Source organism: Megalopta genalis, chromosome 1 (genome assembly GCF_051020955.1).
Source record: "Megalopta genalis isolate 19385.01 chromosome 1, iyMegGena1_principal, whole genome shotgun sequence".
Classification (NCBI taxonomy): Eukaryota; Metazoa; Arthropoda; class Insecta; order Hymenoptera; family Halictidae; genus Megalopta; species Megalopta genalis.
In genome coordinates, this window is record NC_135013.1 from 7,807,008 (window position 1) to 7,821,130 (window position 14,123).

Here is a 14,123-nt window from a genome sequence, read left to right on the forward strand (position 1 = left end):
ATTACTAATATAATATATTATATATATATAATAATATATTATTACTAATATAATATATTATATATATATAATAATATATTATTACTAATATAATATATTATATATATATATAATAATATATTATTACTAAAATATATAATATTGATTATATTATTATACTGATTTATATATTTGATTTATATTTATATTTATTATTCGATTTATATATATTATGTATTACCCTTGTTTATATATTTTGATTTATATTTATTATTTATTACCCTGATTTATATATTTGATTTGTATTTATATTTAGATAAATTTTAGGGGATCTTTCCTCAATAAAGTAGATTTTGCGAGATCCTTTCAGACGAATGAGCAGTCGATTTTCTTCGAATTTATAAACGAATTAATTCTCGCTGAATGAGCATCGAATGATTTTTGCCGATCATTTCTAGAAACTATGACTCAATATTTCTGGGACCTCTATCTAGCAATAAAGGTAGATTTTGGGGGATCTTTCCCTAATAAGGTAGATTTTGCGAGATCCTATCAGACAGATGAGCAATCGATTTTCTTCAAAATAATAAACGAATTAATTCCCGCTGAACGAGCACCGAATGATTCTTACCGATCATTTCTAGAAACCATGACTCAATATTTCTGGGACCTCCATCTAGCAATAAAGATAGATTTTAGGAGATCTTTCCCCAATAAGGTAGATTTTGCGAGATCCTTTCAGACAGATGAGCAGTCGACTTTCTTCAAATTAATAAACGAATTAATTCTCACTGAACGAGATGACTCTCAATGACTCAATTTTTCCGGGCCCTCCATTTACCAATGAACATAAATTTTGAGGGATCATTCGTGAGAGAAGAGTGAAATTCGTTGTCCTCGAATTGCTAAACGCAGCAATTCGAGGACAACGAATTCCTCTAGCGAGCAATGATTTCGTTCAACAAGGAAACTACTAATTACCCTCGACCCCACAAATTACCAACAAAATCAGATCTCTCGAATTCGATAGTAAGTCAATTGTTCTCAAAGCTGATAAACGCCGCATCTCTTCTCTCAATGCGTCGAGTGCGGCGACGTTCACGCCTGAACGAGCGCTAATTTCTGAACAAACCGAGCCACGCTAGATCGCTTAGGACGCGGAAGAATTCGATTCCGTGGGAATCGTCGGGCACGATCGTTCGTTCGTTCGGCGAGGCTGTCGACGGAACGTGGAACGATTTCGGCCGCGGAATTTCTGGAAAAGGCGCGATCCCGCGCGCCGGCCGTTTCCATCGTCGCGCGGCCGATCGTGATCGAGCGAGCCGCACGCAACGGAACACACACACACACACACACACACACACACACACACACACACACACACACACACACACAGAGAGAGAGAGAGAGAGAGAGAGAGAGAGGGGGAGAGAGAGAGAGAGGGGGGGGGAGAGAGAGAGAGAGAGAGAGAGAGAGAGAGAGAGAGAGAGAGAGAGAGAGAGAGGCTCTTTATTCTTTCTCAATGCCCCGATGGAAATAGAATCGCATGTGTCGGGGGCGGCCACGACCGGCGTGCAGGTACGCTCGTTTCCGATTTCCTCCGAAATGGGACAAAAAAGCGCGAGCGCACGCGGTGCGCCACCCGCGTTTCGTCGGCGACCGCGCCGCGCGTTCGGATCGGCCGGCAAACAATGGGGAAACCGGAAGAGGAGCCCGGCACACACACGGCCGCGCGATCGAAGCTCGCGCGCGCGCGGTTCTTCTTTTCACGATAAACTCGTGACGTGGCCGGGGCGTGCGTTTTAAGGGGTCATCGTTAAATAGGTTCGGCTCACTTGTTGCGTAAACGCCGGAGCCAGCCGAAAGTAGAAAGGGGGCTCTTTAAAGGGAAAGCGGCTGTTGCTTCCGATTTTGAACGAAAATGGACAATTTGAGAAGAGGAGATACGATTGTTCGAGCCTCGTGGCTCTCGTTTTTTTTTATAGTCAACGAGCTGAGGGACAATTCGAGAGAATTTTGCTGTACAGAGAATTATTAACCCTTTGCGGTCGAAGCTATTCGAATTCGAAATCCAAAACATGATTTCTGATCTACAATAGTTCTATTTCATATAATTTATTGCGACTTATGCACATGAAATTGAGCCTGTTGACGAGTACAATGCAATTTTAATAGTTTCTTTTCAAGTAGAAACTAGTCCGATGCGCTTAGAATGATTTTGAAAAATGGTACACCAATTTTTGGTGGCGCCTCAGAGTCGCCATTCGAGTGCAAAGGGCTAATAGACAATTTGGAGCCTCGCGGCTCTTTTTTTATAGTCAACGAGCTGAGGGACAATTTGAGAGAATTGTGCTGTACAGACAGTTATTAATAGACAATTTGGAGACTCGCGGCTTGTTTTTTATAGTCAGCGAGCTGAGGGACAATTCGAGAGAATTTTGCTGCACAGACAATTATTAATAGACAATTTGGAGCCTCGTGGCTCGTTTTTTGTAGTTAACGAGCCGAGGGACAATTTGAGAGAATTTTGCTGTACAGACAATTATTGATAGACAATTTGGAGCCTCGCGGCTCGTTTTTTATAGTCAGCGAGCTGAGGGACAATTCGAGAGAATTTTGCTGTACAGACAATTATTAACCCTTTGCGGTCGAAGCTATTCGAATTCGATATCCAAAACATGATTTCTGATCTACAGTAGTTCTATTTCATATAATTTATTGCGACTTATGCACATGAAATTGGGCCTGTTGACGAGTACAATGCAATTTTAATAGTTTCTTTTCAAGTAGAAACTAGTCCGATGCGCTTAGAATGATTTTGAAAAATGGTACACCAATTTTTAGTGGCGCCTCAGAGTCGCCATTCGAGTACAAAGGGTTAATAGACAATTTGGAGCCTTGCGGCTCGTTTTTTATAGTCAACTAGCTGAGGGACAATTCAAGAGAATTTTGCAGTACAGATAATTATTAATAGACAATTTGGAGCCACGCGGCTCGTTTTTTATAGTCAACTAGCTGAGGGACAATTCGAGAGAATTTTGCTGTACAATTATTAATAGACAATTCGGAGCCTCCCGGCACGTTTTTATAGTTGTTGGCAATCGGTGACCATAAAAATCGAGCCGCAAGCCTCCAAATTGTCTGTTAATAAGTGTCTAATGCAGCAAAATTCTTTCATTTTGTCTCTCAGCTCGTAAACAAAAATGAATCATTCGGGAAGCTTCGTTTCTTAAGCTTCCTTTCTAATAGCAGTTTTATTGTATTTTTATGATAAGCAATCTTTCGGTCGACGGTCAATCTTTTAAAGGGAAAGCGGCTGTTGCTTCTCCGATTTTACCCGACCTTATCGCTTTTCCACCAGACCCGGCTTTACCGGTTGATCGATTATATCGATATTATTTAATCGATCGATCTCCTCCCTCGGCTTCTTAATTAACAATCTATCCCGCAACGCTTCTCGCTTCGCTTTTTCGGCCGCGGCGCTCTCTCTCTCTCTCTCTCTCTCTCTCTCTCTCTCTCTCTCTCTCTCTCTCTCTGCGACCGAGAGATCCGCGACTAACACGTCCGCGGCTGCGAACAAAGAATTCACTGTTTTAACGCAAAACCTGCCGCGCGCGTTTCCAGCGACGAATGTACGTTGTTGCTGCGCAAGAACGATAACAGCGAATTTATTTAGACCTCGCTTAATTTCTGTCACAACGAACGCTTCAGATTGGCAGAATTTATTCGAACATTTTCCACGAAAGCGTCTTCGTAATCTCGGCAATTTTACGATACGAAATGTTGAAATCATTCGTTTCGAACGGCTCCGCGGGGTTTAGCGTTAACGCTAGATTTACTACCGGCCGCGAAAAATAGCTGTTTTATATTGGTAATTATAAAGGTAACGATATTCTGATTTTGGAGAAGCTTTATTGTAACATTTATCGTTAGTAACGTATAAATTGATTAAATAACTGATAAACGTATCTTTACGGTACGAGTGATCGTAATTATATTTTATTATATTATTATTATATTATATGATCTATATTATGTTATAATATTATTATATTATATGATCGTATATTATATTATTATTATATTATATGATCGTATATTATATTATATTACATTATATGATCATATATTATATTATTATTATATTATATGATCGTATATTATATTATATTTTATTATATGATCGTATATTATATCATTATATTATATGATCGCATCAAAAAATCAGTGACCCGTCATTTTCACGTAATATCCCGTGAATCCAGCGTTGAATCGGCTCCATTGAATTATTCGATTCGCATTTGCAGAGTAGTATACACGTCGCGCGTACTTCCATTCTATTGTTCGGTTCATTAAAATAAACGGTGGATGTAATTCGCCGGGACGGTGGTACGGCACATAAAACGGCGTAAATTCGTCGTCCCCCGCACATTTGTCGCTACCTTGCACGGCGGATCGTTACGCGGATATGTAGATGATAGAAAATTGTTTACTCTGTTTAAACGATTCTCTTATCGGCCGCCACCGGACAAAACAAAAGGCTTATAAAAGCTGACTAAGCTTTCCTAATCCAACCACGACGACGAGCTACGGTCGCATCAAATCCGCGTGTATCTAGTCTAGCGTACGTATATATATATACAATAGTAGTATATATAGTATATATATATATAATACTATATATATACTACTACTACTATACTACTATATATATATATATATATATATAGTATATATGTACATATACGTACATACATACATGTCGGAATGTAAATCGATCCGCCGAAGGTACGACCGTTTTTCTGCTTCCGAAATTCTTGCTTCGCGAGCTTGCTGCTCTTTCTCGCCTGCTCGCTGTGACACTGCTGCTTGCTATATATATACAGGATGTCCGAAAAATGTCTCGCAAACCTGAAATGAGAAGTTCCTGGGATCATTCCAGGTAACTTTTTCCTCAGCGAAAACGCGACCCGTGGCTTCGTTCACGAGTTATTCACGAAAAACGCTGACCAATGAGAGGCGAGCTCGCCCAGCGCTCGGCGGCCGAGCCAATGAGCGCACGAAGTCCGGTTCCGCCCCATTGGCTCGACCGCCCTGCGCCAGCATATACCTCACACCTCTCATTGGGCGCTCTTTCTCGTTAATAATTCGTAAACAAAGCTGCGGATCGCATTTTCTCCAAGGACAAACTTGCTTCGAATTACCTGCGAGACATTTTCGGGACACCCTGTATCTATGTATACATGTATACGCTTTTCTGTTCGCCCGTGTAATTAAGTGTACATATTTTTAAGTGGTTACGTAACAACTATGGAACGGAGGCGGTATCGTGCTCGAATCGAGAGACCCGGCGACGCGTCGATTCTCCGTTTGTTGGTGAAAGAGGACGATTTCCGCTCGCGATCACGGCTCGAGCACGGGACCGCCGTCGATATACGCGGCGACGGTTATACAATGGTTCCCGCCCGACGTTGCTTCGGAGCGATCAGGTGAAATTCGAGGATCATCGGGTGTTCATCCGCGATGCGCCTAACCTCTCCGAGGCAGGCACCTGGGTGCGCGCTGGATATAATACGAGAGAAACAACGAAAAACGACGACGACGACGACGATGACAACACGCTCGCAATAGTTGCCCGCGTGCATTCGTCGATGACACTGTGTGCGGTTCTCGCGCGCGCGCGCACACCGATCGCGCTCTCGTATGCACGCGCACACATGTACGAGGGGGACACATGGACGCGGGGCACGGCCGAGCGCCGAGCCGAGCCGCGCCGCACGTAAACGTGTGTACACGCTATTACGGCAGGCGCGCACGGTTACTTGGACGGAAAAGAGCGCGACAATTACGTTCGAAGTGAATAAGCAAGGCGCGGGGCGGAACGAGGGGGCCTAGGATGCAGAGGGCGGAGGGAAGGGGGGGGGCGTCGCGCGGGGTTGGAGGGGAGGGCACACGAGAGAGGTAGCGTCGGAGAAAGAAAATATAACCGCGCTCCGTCGACGGAGAAAGAGATCGAGAACGGGAACGGGACGGAGGGAACGAGAAAAAGAACGGGCGAAGACGACATGGCGGAAAAAGAGGGAGCAAGGGTAAGACAAGAAAGCGAGACGGACAACGGGCAGAAGATGGAAGGATGAAAGAGAAAGAGGGGAAAAAAAAGATATAGCCGCGCGAGTTTAGGGTGGCGAAGCATGTAGAAGAGTATAAGGACAGGCTCCGCGCGCGCGGAACAGTGACGGAGGACGAGATGGGAGGGTGGGATGCGCGAGCTGGATACCAGAGGGTTACAGGGGGTGTAGAGAGGAGGGACGGAGCAAGAGAGAAAGAGAGTATGTGTGTACGCGAGCAAGAAAGAGAGAGAGAGAGAGAGCGGGAGAGGGAGAAAGACATAATGAGAGGGAGTGAGTCGCGGCTGCGTCATGTTCTCAGCGAACTGGGTCAGTGGGTCTCCCCACCTTCTCGCGTCGTACATCTACTGCGACGTACACACAGAGAAGCACTGGCACTGTCGGGGAGTGCCAACGGCGTTACTGTTGACCCAGCCACGGCCTGTATGTGGCCTGTGCGCCTGCCCTGTGCCCGCTTACCGCGACTCTCTGTTTGGCTCCCCTGTGCTCTTTGAAAGCAAGAGTTGTTCGCGGCACTCTATACCGTCTATTCCGATCTTTCTCGCGTTATCCTCGTCGCTGGCGGAAAAAAGAAGTACATAACCGCGCGCAGATACACGCGCCGTTTTAATACACGGAGCGCGCGTCCCACTCCGGGCACATCCGGGGAAAAGGTAATTCGTTTCGATCATCGATCAAGGACGACTCCGGGAATCGGGTAAATCGAATCGGGCGGTCGTTTTATCGGCTCCGATATTTTTTCGGGCGACCCGTGCCGCCGCGTCGCGTAAATGAGATCCTCCGCAAGATCGAGTTCGGACGAAGTCGTCGGTGGTTCGTCTTGTATCGATTCCCATCGTATCCCGTGCGGGCTCGTGTGCACACGTGCGTCGGGGTATTCGCCGGCAGCACCGACGACAAATACGGTCGACAAAACGGCGGCGGCGGCGGTGACGGCGGCAGACCGGCGCGGGAGCGTACGGGGACAATACTTCTCCGGCCGACATAGACCTGGTTCCGTAAGTAGGTCATCCCCTCCATCCGGCGTGCAACCTCCTTCTCCCCTCCTCCCTGAATCCCTTCGACCGCGGCAATACCTCCCGCCGCCTCCCGGACATCTCCTCGCCCAGCACTCCCTCTCCTCCCGAGCCGCGTGTCACCCCCCCACCAGACGGGGCCCTCCGAGGCACCTCCACTACTCCTTCGGGCACCTGGCCGCGCGCGGTGGCATGCGCTGCTGAATCACTTTCACTTATGCCGTGCGCTGTGTTGGTTATACGACCGTGCTTTTCTCTCTCGCTCCTGCGGTCTCGCACTCGACCCGTGCCCGTCGGTAAAGGGACACGCGCGCGCTCGGTTCTCTCCTCTCCTCTATACCCACCGAAACGTCAAGGGAGCCCAACGGTGCGCGCCTCTCGCCGTTCTCTCCCGGTTCTGCCAATTTTATTTTACTCCGGACGGTGTCACGGTTGAAGCGCGCGTATCCGTCTCTCTGTGTGCCGGCCGAAACCGAGCGTGTTTCGTCGCGTTTAGTTTCGTTTCGTTTCGTTCCGTTTCGTTTGCGATCGTGAACGCGAACGCGAGCACAGTGTGTGTCTGCTGCTGCGGTATACGCGCGTGGTTTTCTCGGCGACGTGTAGCCGCCGCGACGTGACGCGTGTTTCTCTCTGCCGCGGGAAGTACGGCGCAACCGGACAAAATAATAACGACAACCCAGGGACCGTCGTGTGTGGATCTCGTCGTCTTCGTCGTCTTGCTGCTGCTGGCTGTGATATACGTGACGTGTGTCTCGCGAGACGATCTACCGACACTGCCTACCTACATGTGTCAACGGTAGGGCGGCTGCGGGGAGGGGGCGGGCCCTTCGGGAAAGCAACAAGACGAGAAGACAACTAGTCGTACGCAGATAGCCGAGCTGTCAAGTCGTGCGTCCGGGGTACTGGAGGATTCTCTTTTTCTCTCTCGCGATCTCTCTCTCTCTCTCTCTCTCTCTCTTTCTTTTATTCTCTCTTTCTTTCTCTCCCTCCCTCTCTCTCTCTCTCCCGTTCTCTCCCTCATTCTCTCTCGTTATTCTTCTGCCTCAGTGTAGCCGTTCGCAAGTTTTACCCGATCGACTCTCGCTTGCGCCAAGTCGGACTTTTAACGGCACCCTCTCTCTCAACGGAGTATATTATACTTTTTTTGGATTATATTACAGTGTGAGTGCGCGCTACCTCTCTGCTCGCCCTATTTACCTCGCTGGGTATCCGCGGTGTTACTACCGCCAAGTTCTGTGTGACAAACGCCGTGGGTTAAAACTTCGTTCTCGCGTGCGCGCATGCGCGATCGCCCCGTAAAGCGACCGCCGGTTCGCGTGTTCGAGGAAACGACCGGCCCGATTGTTTTTTCAGTCCGGTTCTGAACCACTCGAGGCGGTCCCCGGTGGCGTCGTGGACCAGCCGGTGTCGTTCGCTTCGTGTTTTGTGCCCCGATCGGTTTGTTGTTCCGTGTTCACGATTCTAACGCTGGATTATCAGTGGCGAGACATAGGAACGAGGGACGACGACGTGCTGGTTGTTGGTTTGTTGTTACGCGAGCATACGGAGGCGACTCGTCCACGGGGCATGCGACAGTGACAAGCCATCTCTTTCATTTCGTCCGTATTATTTATAGGAACGCATCGTCGCGCATACTACCATGATTCGGACGTAGTCGCGCGTCGGTTACGATGAAGCGAGTGGTGCGCGATGGGTTGTTCGTTCTTTGACGTGTGCCACGGAGAGAAGCGTGACTGGTGATCGATATTATCGTACGTGCCAAGGGAGGACCCAAAGTGTGTTTATGCGATCGGCTTCGTGTATGTTGTCAACGTCGTCGTCGTCGTCGTCCTCCTCGTCGTCGTCGTCGTCGTCGTTGTCATCGTCGTCGTCATCCTCGTTACACTGTCGTACGTTAACGGCGGTGGTGGTGCTCTAGCATCGAGGTACCGCCGACCTTGCACGAGTTCGTGCGCGCACCGTTTTTCGCTCGCAAACTAACAGCGAACCTATAACCGTCGCTGCTAATTGCACACACACACACGCATATACACGCGTACATATTCACACATACACATTAACACGCGAATAGGCCGTTTGCGATAATAGAAAGAAAAAGAAAAGAAAATAAGAAAGAAAGAGGTAACATCGTTACCGACTCTGGCCCGAGTCAGCTGTACCAAGGGTATCCTCGACCGCATCATATATGAGCCGATACGCCACGAGCACGTTCCTCCGTGCAGTGCTTGCGCAAGGGTGATATGTTATTGGAGATGGAGCAGCATTCGGGCCTGATATCCCTGAATATGTCGCCGTTCCATCTAAGCCCGCAGGGTAGTCCCCAAGGTGCGGCCGGTGCCGGTCAACAACAGTCCCAACAGCAACAACAACAGCAACAACAACAACAACAACAACAACAACAACAATCGCATTACGGCTCCTCGCCATATGGCAATTGCGCCCAAAGCCCGCCCACCGCCATGTGTCACCAGTCGCAGTCGCAACAGCAGCAACAACAGCAACAGCAACAGCTGTCGATACAAACCCAGGCGCATTCGCAGACCGGTATCTCGGGTTTCGACGCGGCGTTCTTTGACTCGACCGCGCTGGAGGAACGGTGTCCCATGTGCGGCGACAAAATGTCCGGCTATCAGTACGGTTTGCTCACGTGCGAGTCTTGCAAGGGTTTCTTCAAACGCAACAGCTCGCCGTGCAGCAGCAAGAAAGTATACACGTGTCTGTTCTCGCCGACGGGCGGTGGGGGAGGCGGCGGAGGCGGCGGTGGCGGCGGCGGCGGTGGCGGTGGCGGTGGAGGAGGAGGAGGTGGTGGAGGCGGGGGAAACGGTAACAACGGCGGGACCGGTAGCTGCGCCGCATCTTCGGCACTCGAGATCGGATCTTGCGGCAACAAGAAGGTGTACACGTGTCTGTTCTCGCCAACAGGGGCCGGAAGCGGGGCCGGCGGTAATGGCGGCGGCAACGGCGCGGCTAACGGCGCAGGGGGCGGCGGCTGCGGAACGTCGACGGCCCTCGAGAGTAGCGGCAGCGGTTATAACGGAGGGCCCGCCAGTGGGGGAGCGGGCGGCGCGGGTAGCGGTGGCGCGGGTGCCGCTGGCGGCAGTGGGCCCACCGCTGGAAACCCCGCCGCTGGCGGCGGCGGTGCCCAGGGCGGCGCAGGGGGCGGCGGATCCGCTACGGTAAGCGGCAATGTCGCCATTCCAACTACCACCTACTCTTTACCAACTGGTACCCTCTGTCATCCTGGATTGGGCCAGGTCGGGGTCGGCGTCGTGACCGGCTCGATACCGTGTCCGTCCGACTTCCCCGACACCAAGGACATCGTGATCGAGGAGCTGTGTCCTGTATGCGGCGACAAGGTCTCCGGATACCACTACGGGCTACTCACCTGCGAATCGTGCAAGGGCTTCTTCAAACGCACCGTCCAAAACAAGAAGGTCTACACGTGCGTCGCCGAGAGGTCCTGCCACATCGACAAGACGCAACGGAAACGGTGTCCCTACTGCCGTTTTCAGAAGTGCCTCGAAGTCGGCATGAAGCTCGAGGGTGAGTGTTTCCTTTTTTCATCTTGCTCTTACTTATTAACGCCCTTATAAGGCTTTTGCGCACATTTCTTCGGGATGATTGATGTTGTTCTCGAGGTATTAACCCTTTGCACTCGAAGTCATTTTAATTGTAAATTTCAGTCAACTTTTCCGACTTGTGGTATCTCCGTTTTATACGACAAAGTGCATTTTTCGTGCACGTGAAATCGAGTTTTGTGACTCGTACAACAGTCAGACTTTTAACAATACTAAGCTTTTGATAGTAAGCTTTTTGATAGTATTGGGTTGTCCGGAAAGTTCGCGCCGATTTTTTAGGAAAATTAAAACGCAGCTCATGTAAATATTGGAGCCAAGCTTCACAGTATGATCGTGGATGGTTGATTTTCATTTATTTAGCATTTCTGCTAATTGACGTAATGTTGAGCGTGGGTTATTCTCGATTTCTGTTCTAATCATATCTTCGTCTGTGCTGGAGTCCCAGGCCTACCTGGGCGTTCTTGATCTTCAAGATCGAAATTTCCAGCTTTAAACCGATAAAACCACTTCCGCACAGATCTTTCGGCTACAGCATCCTCGCCATAAACAGCGCATATCTTATTTGCCGCTTGTGTGGCATTTTTGCCCTTTCGGAAAAAGAAAAGCATTAAATGCCTATAATGCACTTTATTTGCCACCATATTCGAAGGCGTACAAAACTGATAAAAATTAACGAATCGTAACCAAGCTTTTTTTCCAAATATGGCTGAAGTTATTTCTTTTAGAATATATGTACACATGTCATTTGTTTTCAGTAATTGTGATATATTACAATGAACTTTCCGGACAACCCAATATAAAAATTATCTTGGAACGTGGTGTAACAATTTCAAAGGAGTCTCAGAGTCACCACTCGAGTGCAAAGGGTTAACCCCTTAACCTACAACATAGCCCGTAGTACGATGATCGGGCCAAATATAAATATTAGCGGCGGCGCCCTTTTAAAATTATAAATATTTGTGGAATATTTGATAATTAATTGCAACCCGATGCAATATAATTGTGGTAGATGCAAGTACTGCAAAAAGTTTGTTTATACAAAAATCAGTGATACAAAATTAATAATCCGCAATGCAATTCGAAACATTCTGCTAGATTTAAGGGAACTTTGCACTTCTTACACTATCACTTTGTTTCTCTACGTTTTTTATTTTTTTTTGGCAAACCCTACAAGGTTTTAACGGTCTTAATTTTGTTGGGTCAATATGTTTATATGCTGCGCCAATGCTTCGTGCAGTCTCTCTGGCATATCTCTGGAAGATAATCGTCCTCGTTTACTATCATTCGGTTTTGTCATATTCTTCAATAGCGATTCGGCTATGTTGATCCTATAGTCAACGTAATATTGTTATATATTATTTTTTTTGTTATTTATTTTGTTGCACAAAACGTATAAATTAAAAAGATTGGCCCCGATCAGGGTATCACACAAGTCGTGCGAATGGCTCGAAGGCTGCGCGAGCTTGTTTACGTTTTCGGCCGAAAATTCTCGAACGTAAATCGTAGGTTAAGGGGTTAAAAGCATACCCCCTTGACAAAGGGGCTATCCCATTGTTCACGAGCTTCGTCTTATCTCGTTCTGTATCATAGAATTATCCTGAAATATATTTTACAACGCGCGCGTTCCTCGCTCCATAAGAGGTTATGTTTCGCCGCGCGTCGTCGGTACACGCTCCGCTGAAATCGCGCGCGCGTAAATACTCTCTGGACTCCTTCGGAAATATTGCGAGAAAAACCGATTCGAATGGTAGTAAACAGAGGGAGAACGAATTTCGCGACATTTCGTAAGCGCAGTTTTTATTCGGTCGACGATATGGGCGCCTATGTCTTTTTTCTTTTTTGGATGTGAAAGCGATGCATGCGGGTGCCGTTCGCGGCCGCGATTTTTTATGCAGACGGTGAAAGAACGAAAGCGCACGCGTGTACGCGCCCGGTGTAGAGACTGCGATATCCAATTATGCAACGTAACCGTGGGTCACGCGCATTTCTCTGCACGCGCGTGGTCTCTCTGCGCGCAACACGTCAGAAGCAACCTGACCTGTGTCGAACCGGGAACGTGATCCCATTTTTTGGCGTACAGCTAGACTTTTCTTCTTTATCGCCGGCAACAGGTTCACAATGGGTACACGATGACGAAACAACACCGGTATGCAAATGGCGTGTTCACCGTGACCATAGATTACACGGGGCAACAAATTCGTGTTACCGTCTTCGCAGAGCGTCGAACGTGTTCAGCAGCAGTTCTTTCCTTTTTTTCGCGTTGTATCGGCACTCGAAAAATTTTCGAAATCACGCTTCGTTCAGCCCGCATCGAGTGGCAGGCAGCAAACGCGCGGCGTGCGTTGCGTTCGCGACGAGTCTTAAAATTCTATTGTGCCCGGGATTATTATTTACTTTCACCGCGTGTTAACGAGCGACCGGAATAGCTCCCACGATATCTGGCCGCGTACGTTTAACGTTACCACATTATTATCAACCTTTTCGTTATCTCCGATTCGATATCTTTATGCGTGCACACGTACGTACCGGGTCCCGATACAACGTCAAAAGCCGTTTACGCGCGAACGCGTGCGACGTCGTCGTCGGGGCAGCGGCAGCGGCAGCGGACGTTCGGCGCGCCGTTCGGCCCCCCTCGATAAACCTCGACCGATCTCGGCCAGTCTCGGCCGCGCTCGACCGTTCTCGCCATCACGCTCGACCGTTCCCGCATCACGCTCCTACGAACTTAACCTTATTACACGCCGTGAAGCGATCAACCGATACTGTCTTCCTTCGCGAATTCTTTCGACGTTCTAAACGCTTTTCGACGCGATCCAACGGGCGGCATGCGCCTTCCACTCTCTCTCTCTCTCTCCCTCTCTCTCTCTCTGTTCAGCGGCAGCGATCCACGCGGCGGCCGCTCGCGTTCCATTGTCAATTTTCATATCGTTTAATGTCGCGCCACGGCGGCGCGGATCGCGCGGGAGGGACACACACGTTCGTGCACGAAACCCGATTAAGCAAACCGTTTTCTTAACATACGCAATAAAGGAATTCGCGATACGCGCGTCCGCGCTGGACGAAAGTATTGGCACATCGAGATTACCATCGTAAATATATTAATAAGGAGAAAACGCGGCGCGCGACGGCAGGCGGCTCTAACTTCTTAATGAAGGTACTAACAAGGGAAACACGCCGAAATCGCAATTTTTCGTGCAACCACGGTAGAAAGTAGTTCACCGGGGTTTTTCTGTTACCGTGTTACGAGGGAAAATAATCTTGTTTTCGCAATACTTTATTAAGTGCCGATTTCAATGCACAACGTTCCCGTTGCAACTGGTATTAACGTTGTTAGAAATTTTTTTTTTTAACGAAAAGCAGCGATCTAAATTAAACGTTTTCATTCAATATATTCGAAAGTAGTTAAGTTGTAAGAACGATTC

General features: G+C 48.3%; 2 protein-coding genes and 1 long non-coding RNA gene across 3 annotated transcripts in view; 2 read left to right on the forward strand and 1 right to left on the reverse strand.

Moving 5' to 3' along the window:
* The window catches only part of LOC143259161 (uncharacterized), a 217,426-nt gene extending 208,147 nt beyond the window's left edge, over positions 1-9,279 (forward strand). The window contains exon 2 of the mRNA XM_076520253.1: positions 8,284-9,279. Coding sequence (XP_076376368.1) covers positions 8,284-8,288 — 5 coding nt within the window. The 3' untranslated portion in view covers positions 8,289-9,279. The remainder of the gene's footprint in view (positions 1-8,283) is intronic.
* Positions 7,123-14,123, forward strand: part of ftz-f1 (ftz transcription factor 1) — a 73,806-nt gene continuing 66,805 nt past the window's right edge. Inside the window, exon 1 of the mRNA XM_076520140.1 lies at positions 7,123-10,666. Coding sequence (XP_076376255.1) covers positions 9,364-10,666 — 1,303 coding nt within the window. The 5' untranslated portion in view covers positions 7,123-9,363. The remainder of the gene's footprint in view (positions 10,667-14,123) is intronic.
* On the reverse strand, positions 11,831-13,351 carry LOC143259165 (uncharacterized). Its single transcript, XR_013032985.1, has 2 exons — positions 13,228-13,351; positions 11,831-12,029 (listed from the first exon to the last, which is right to left on the reverse strand). It is a non-coding gene; the product is annotated as an uncharacterized LOC143259165 (long non-coding RNA).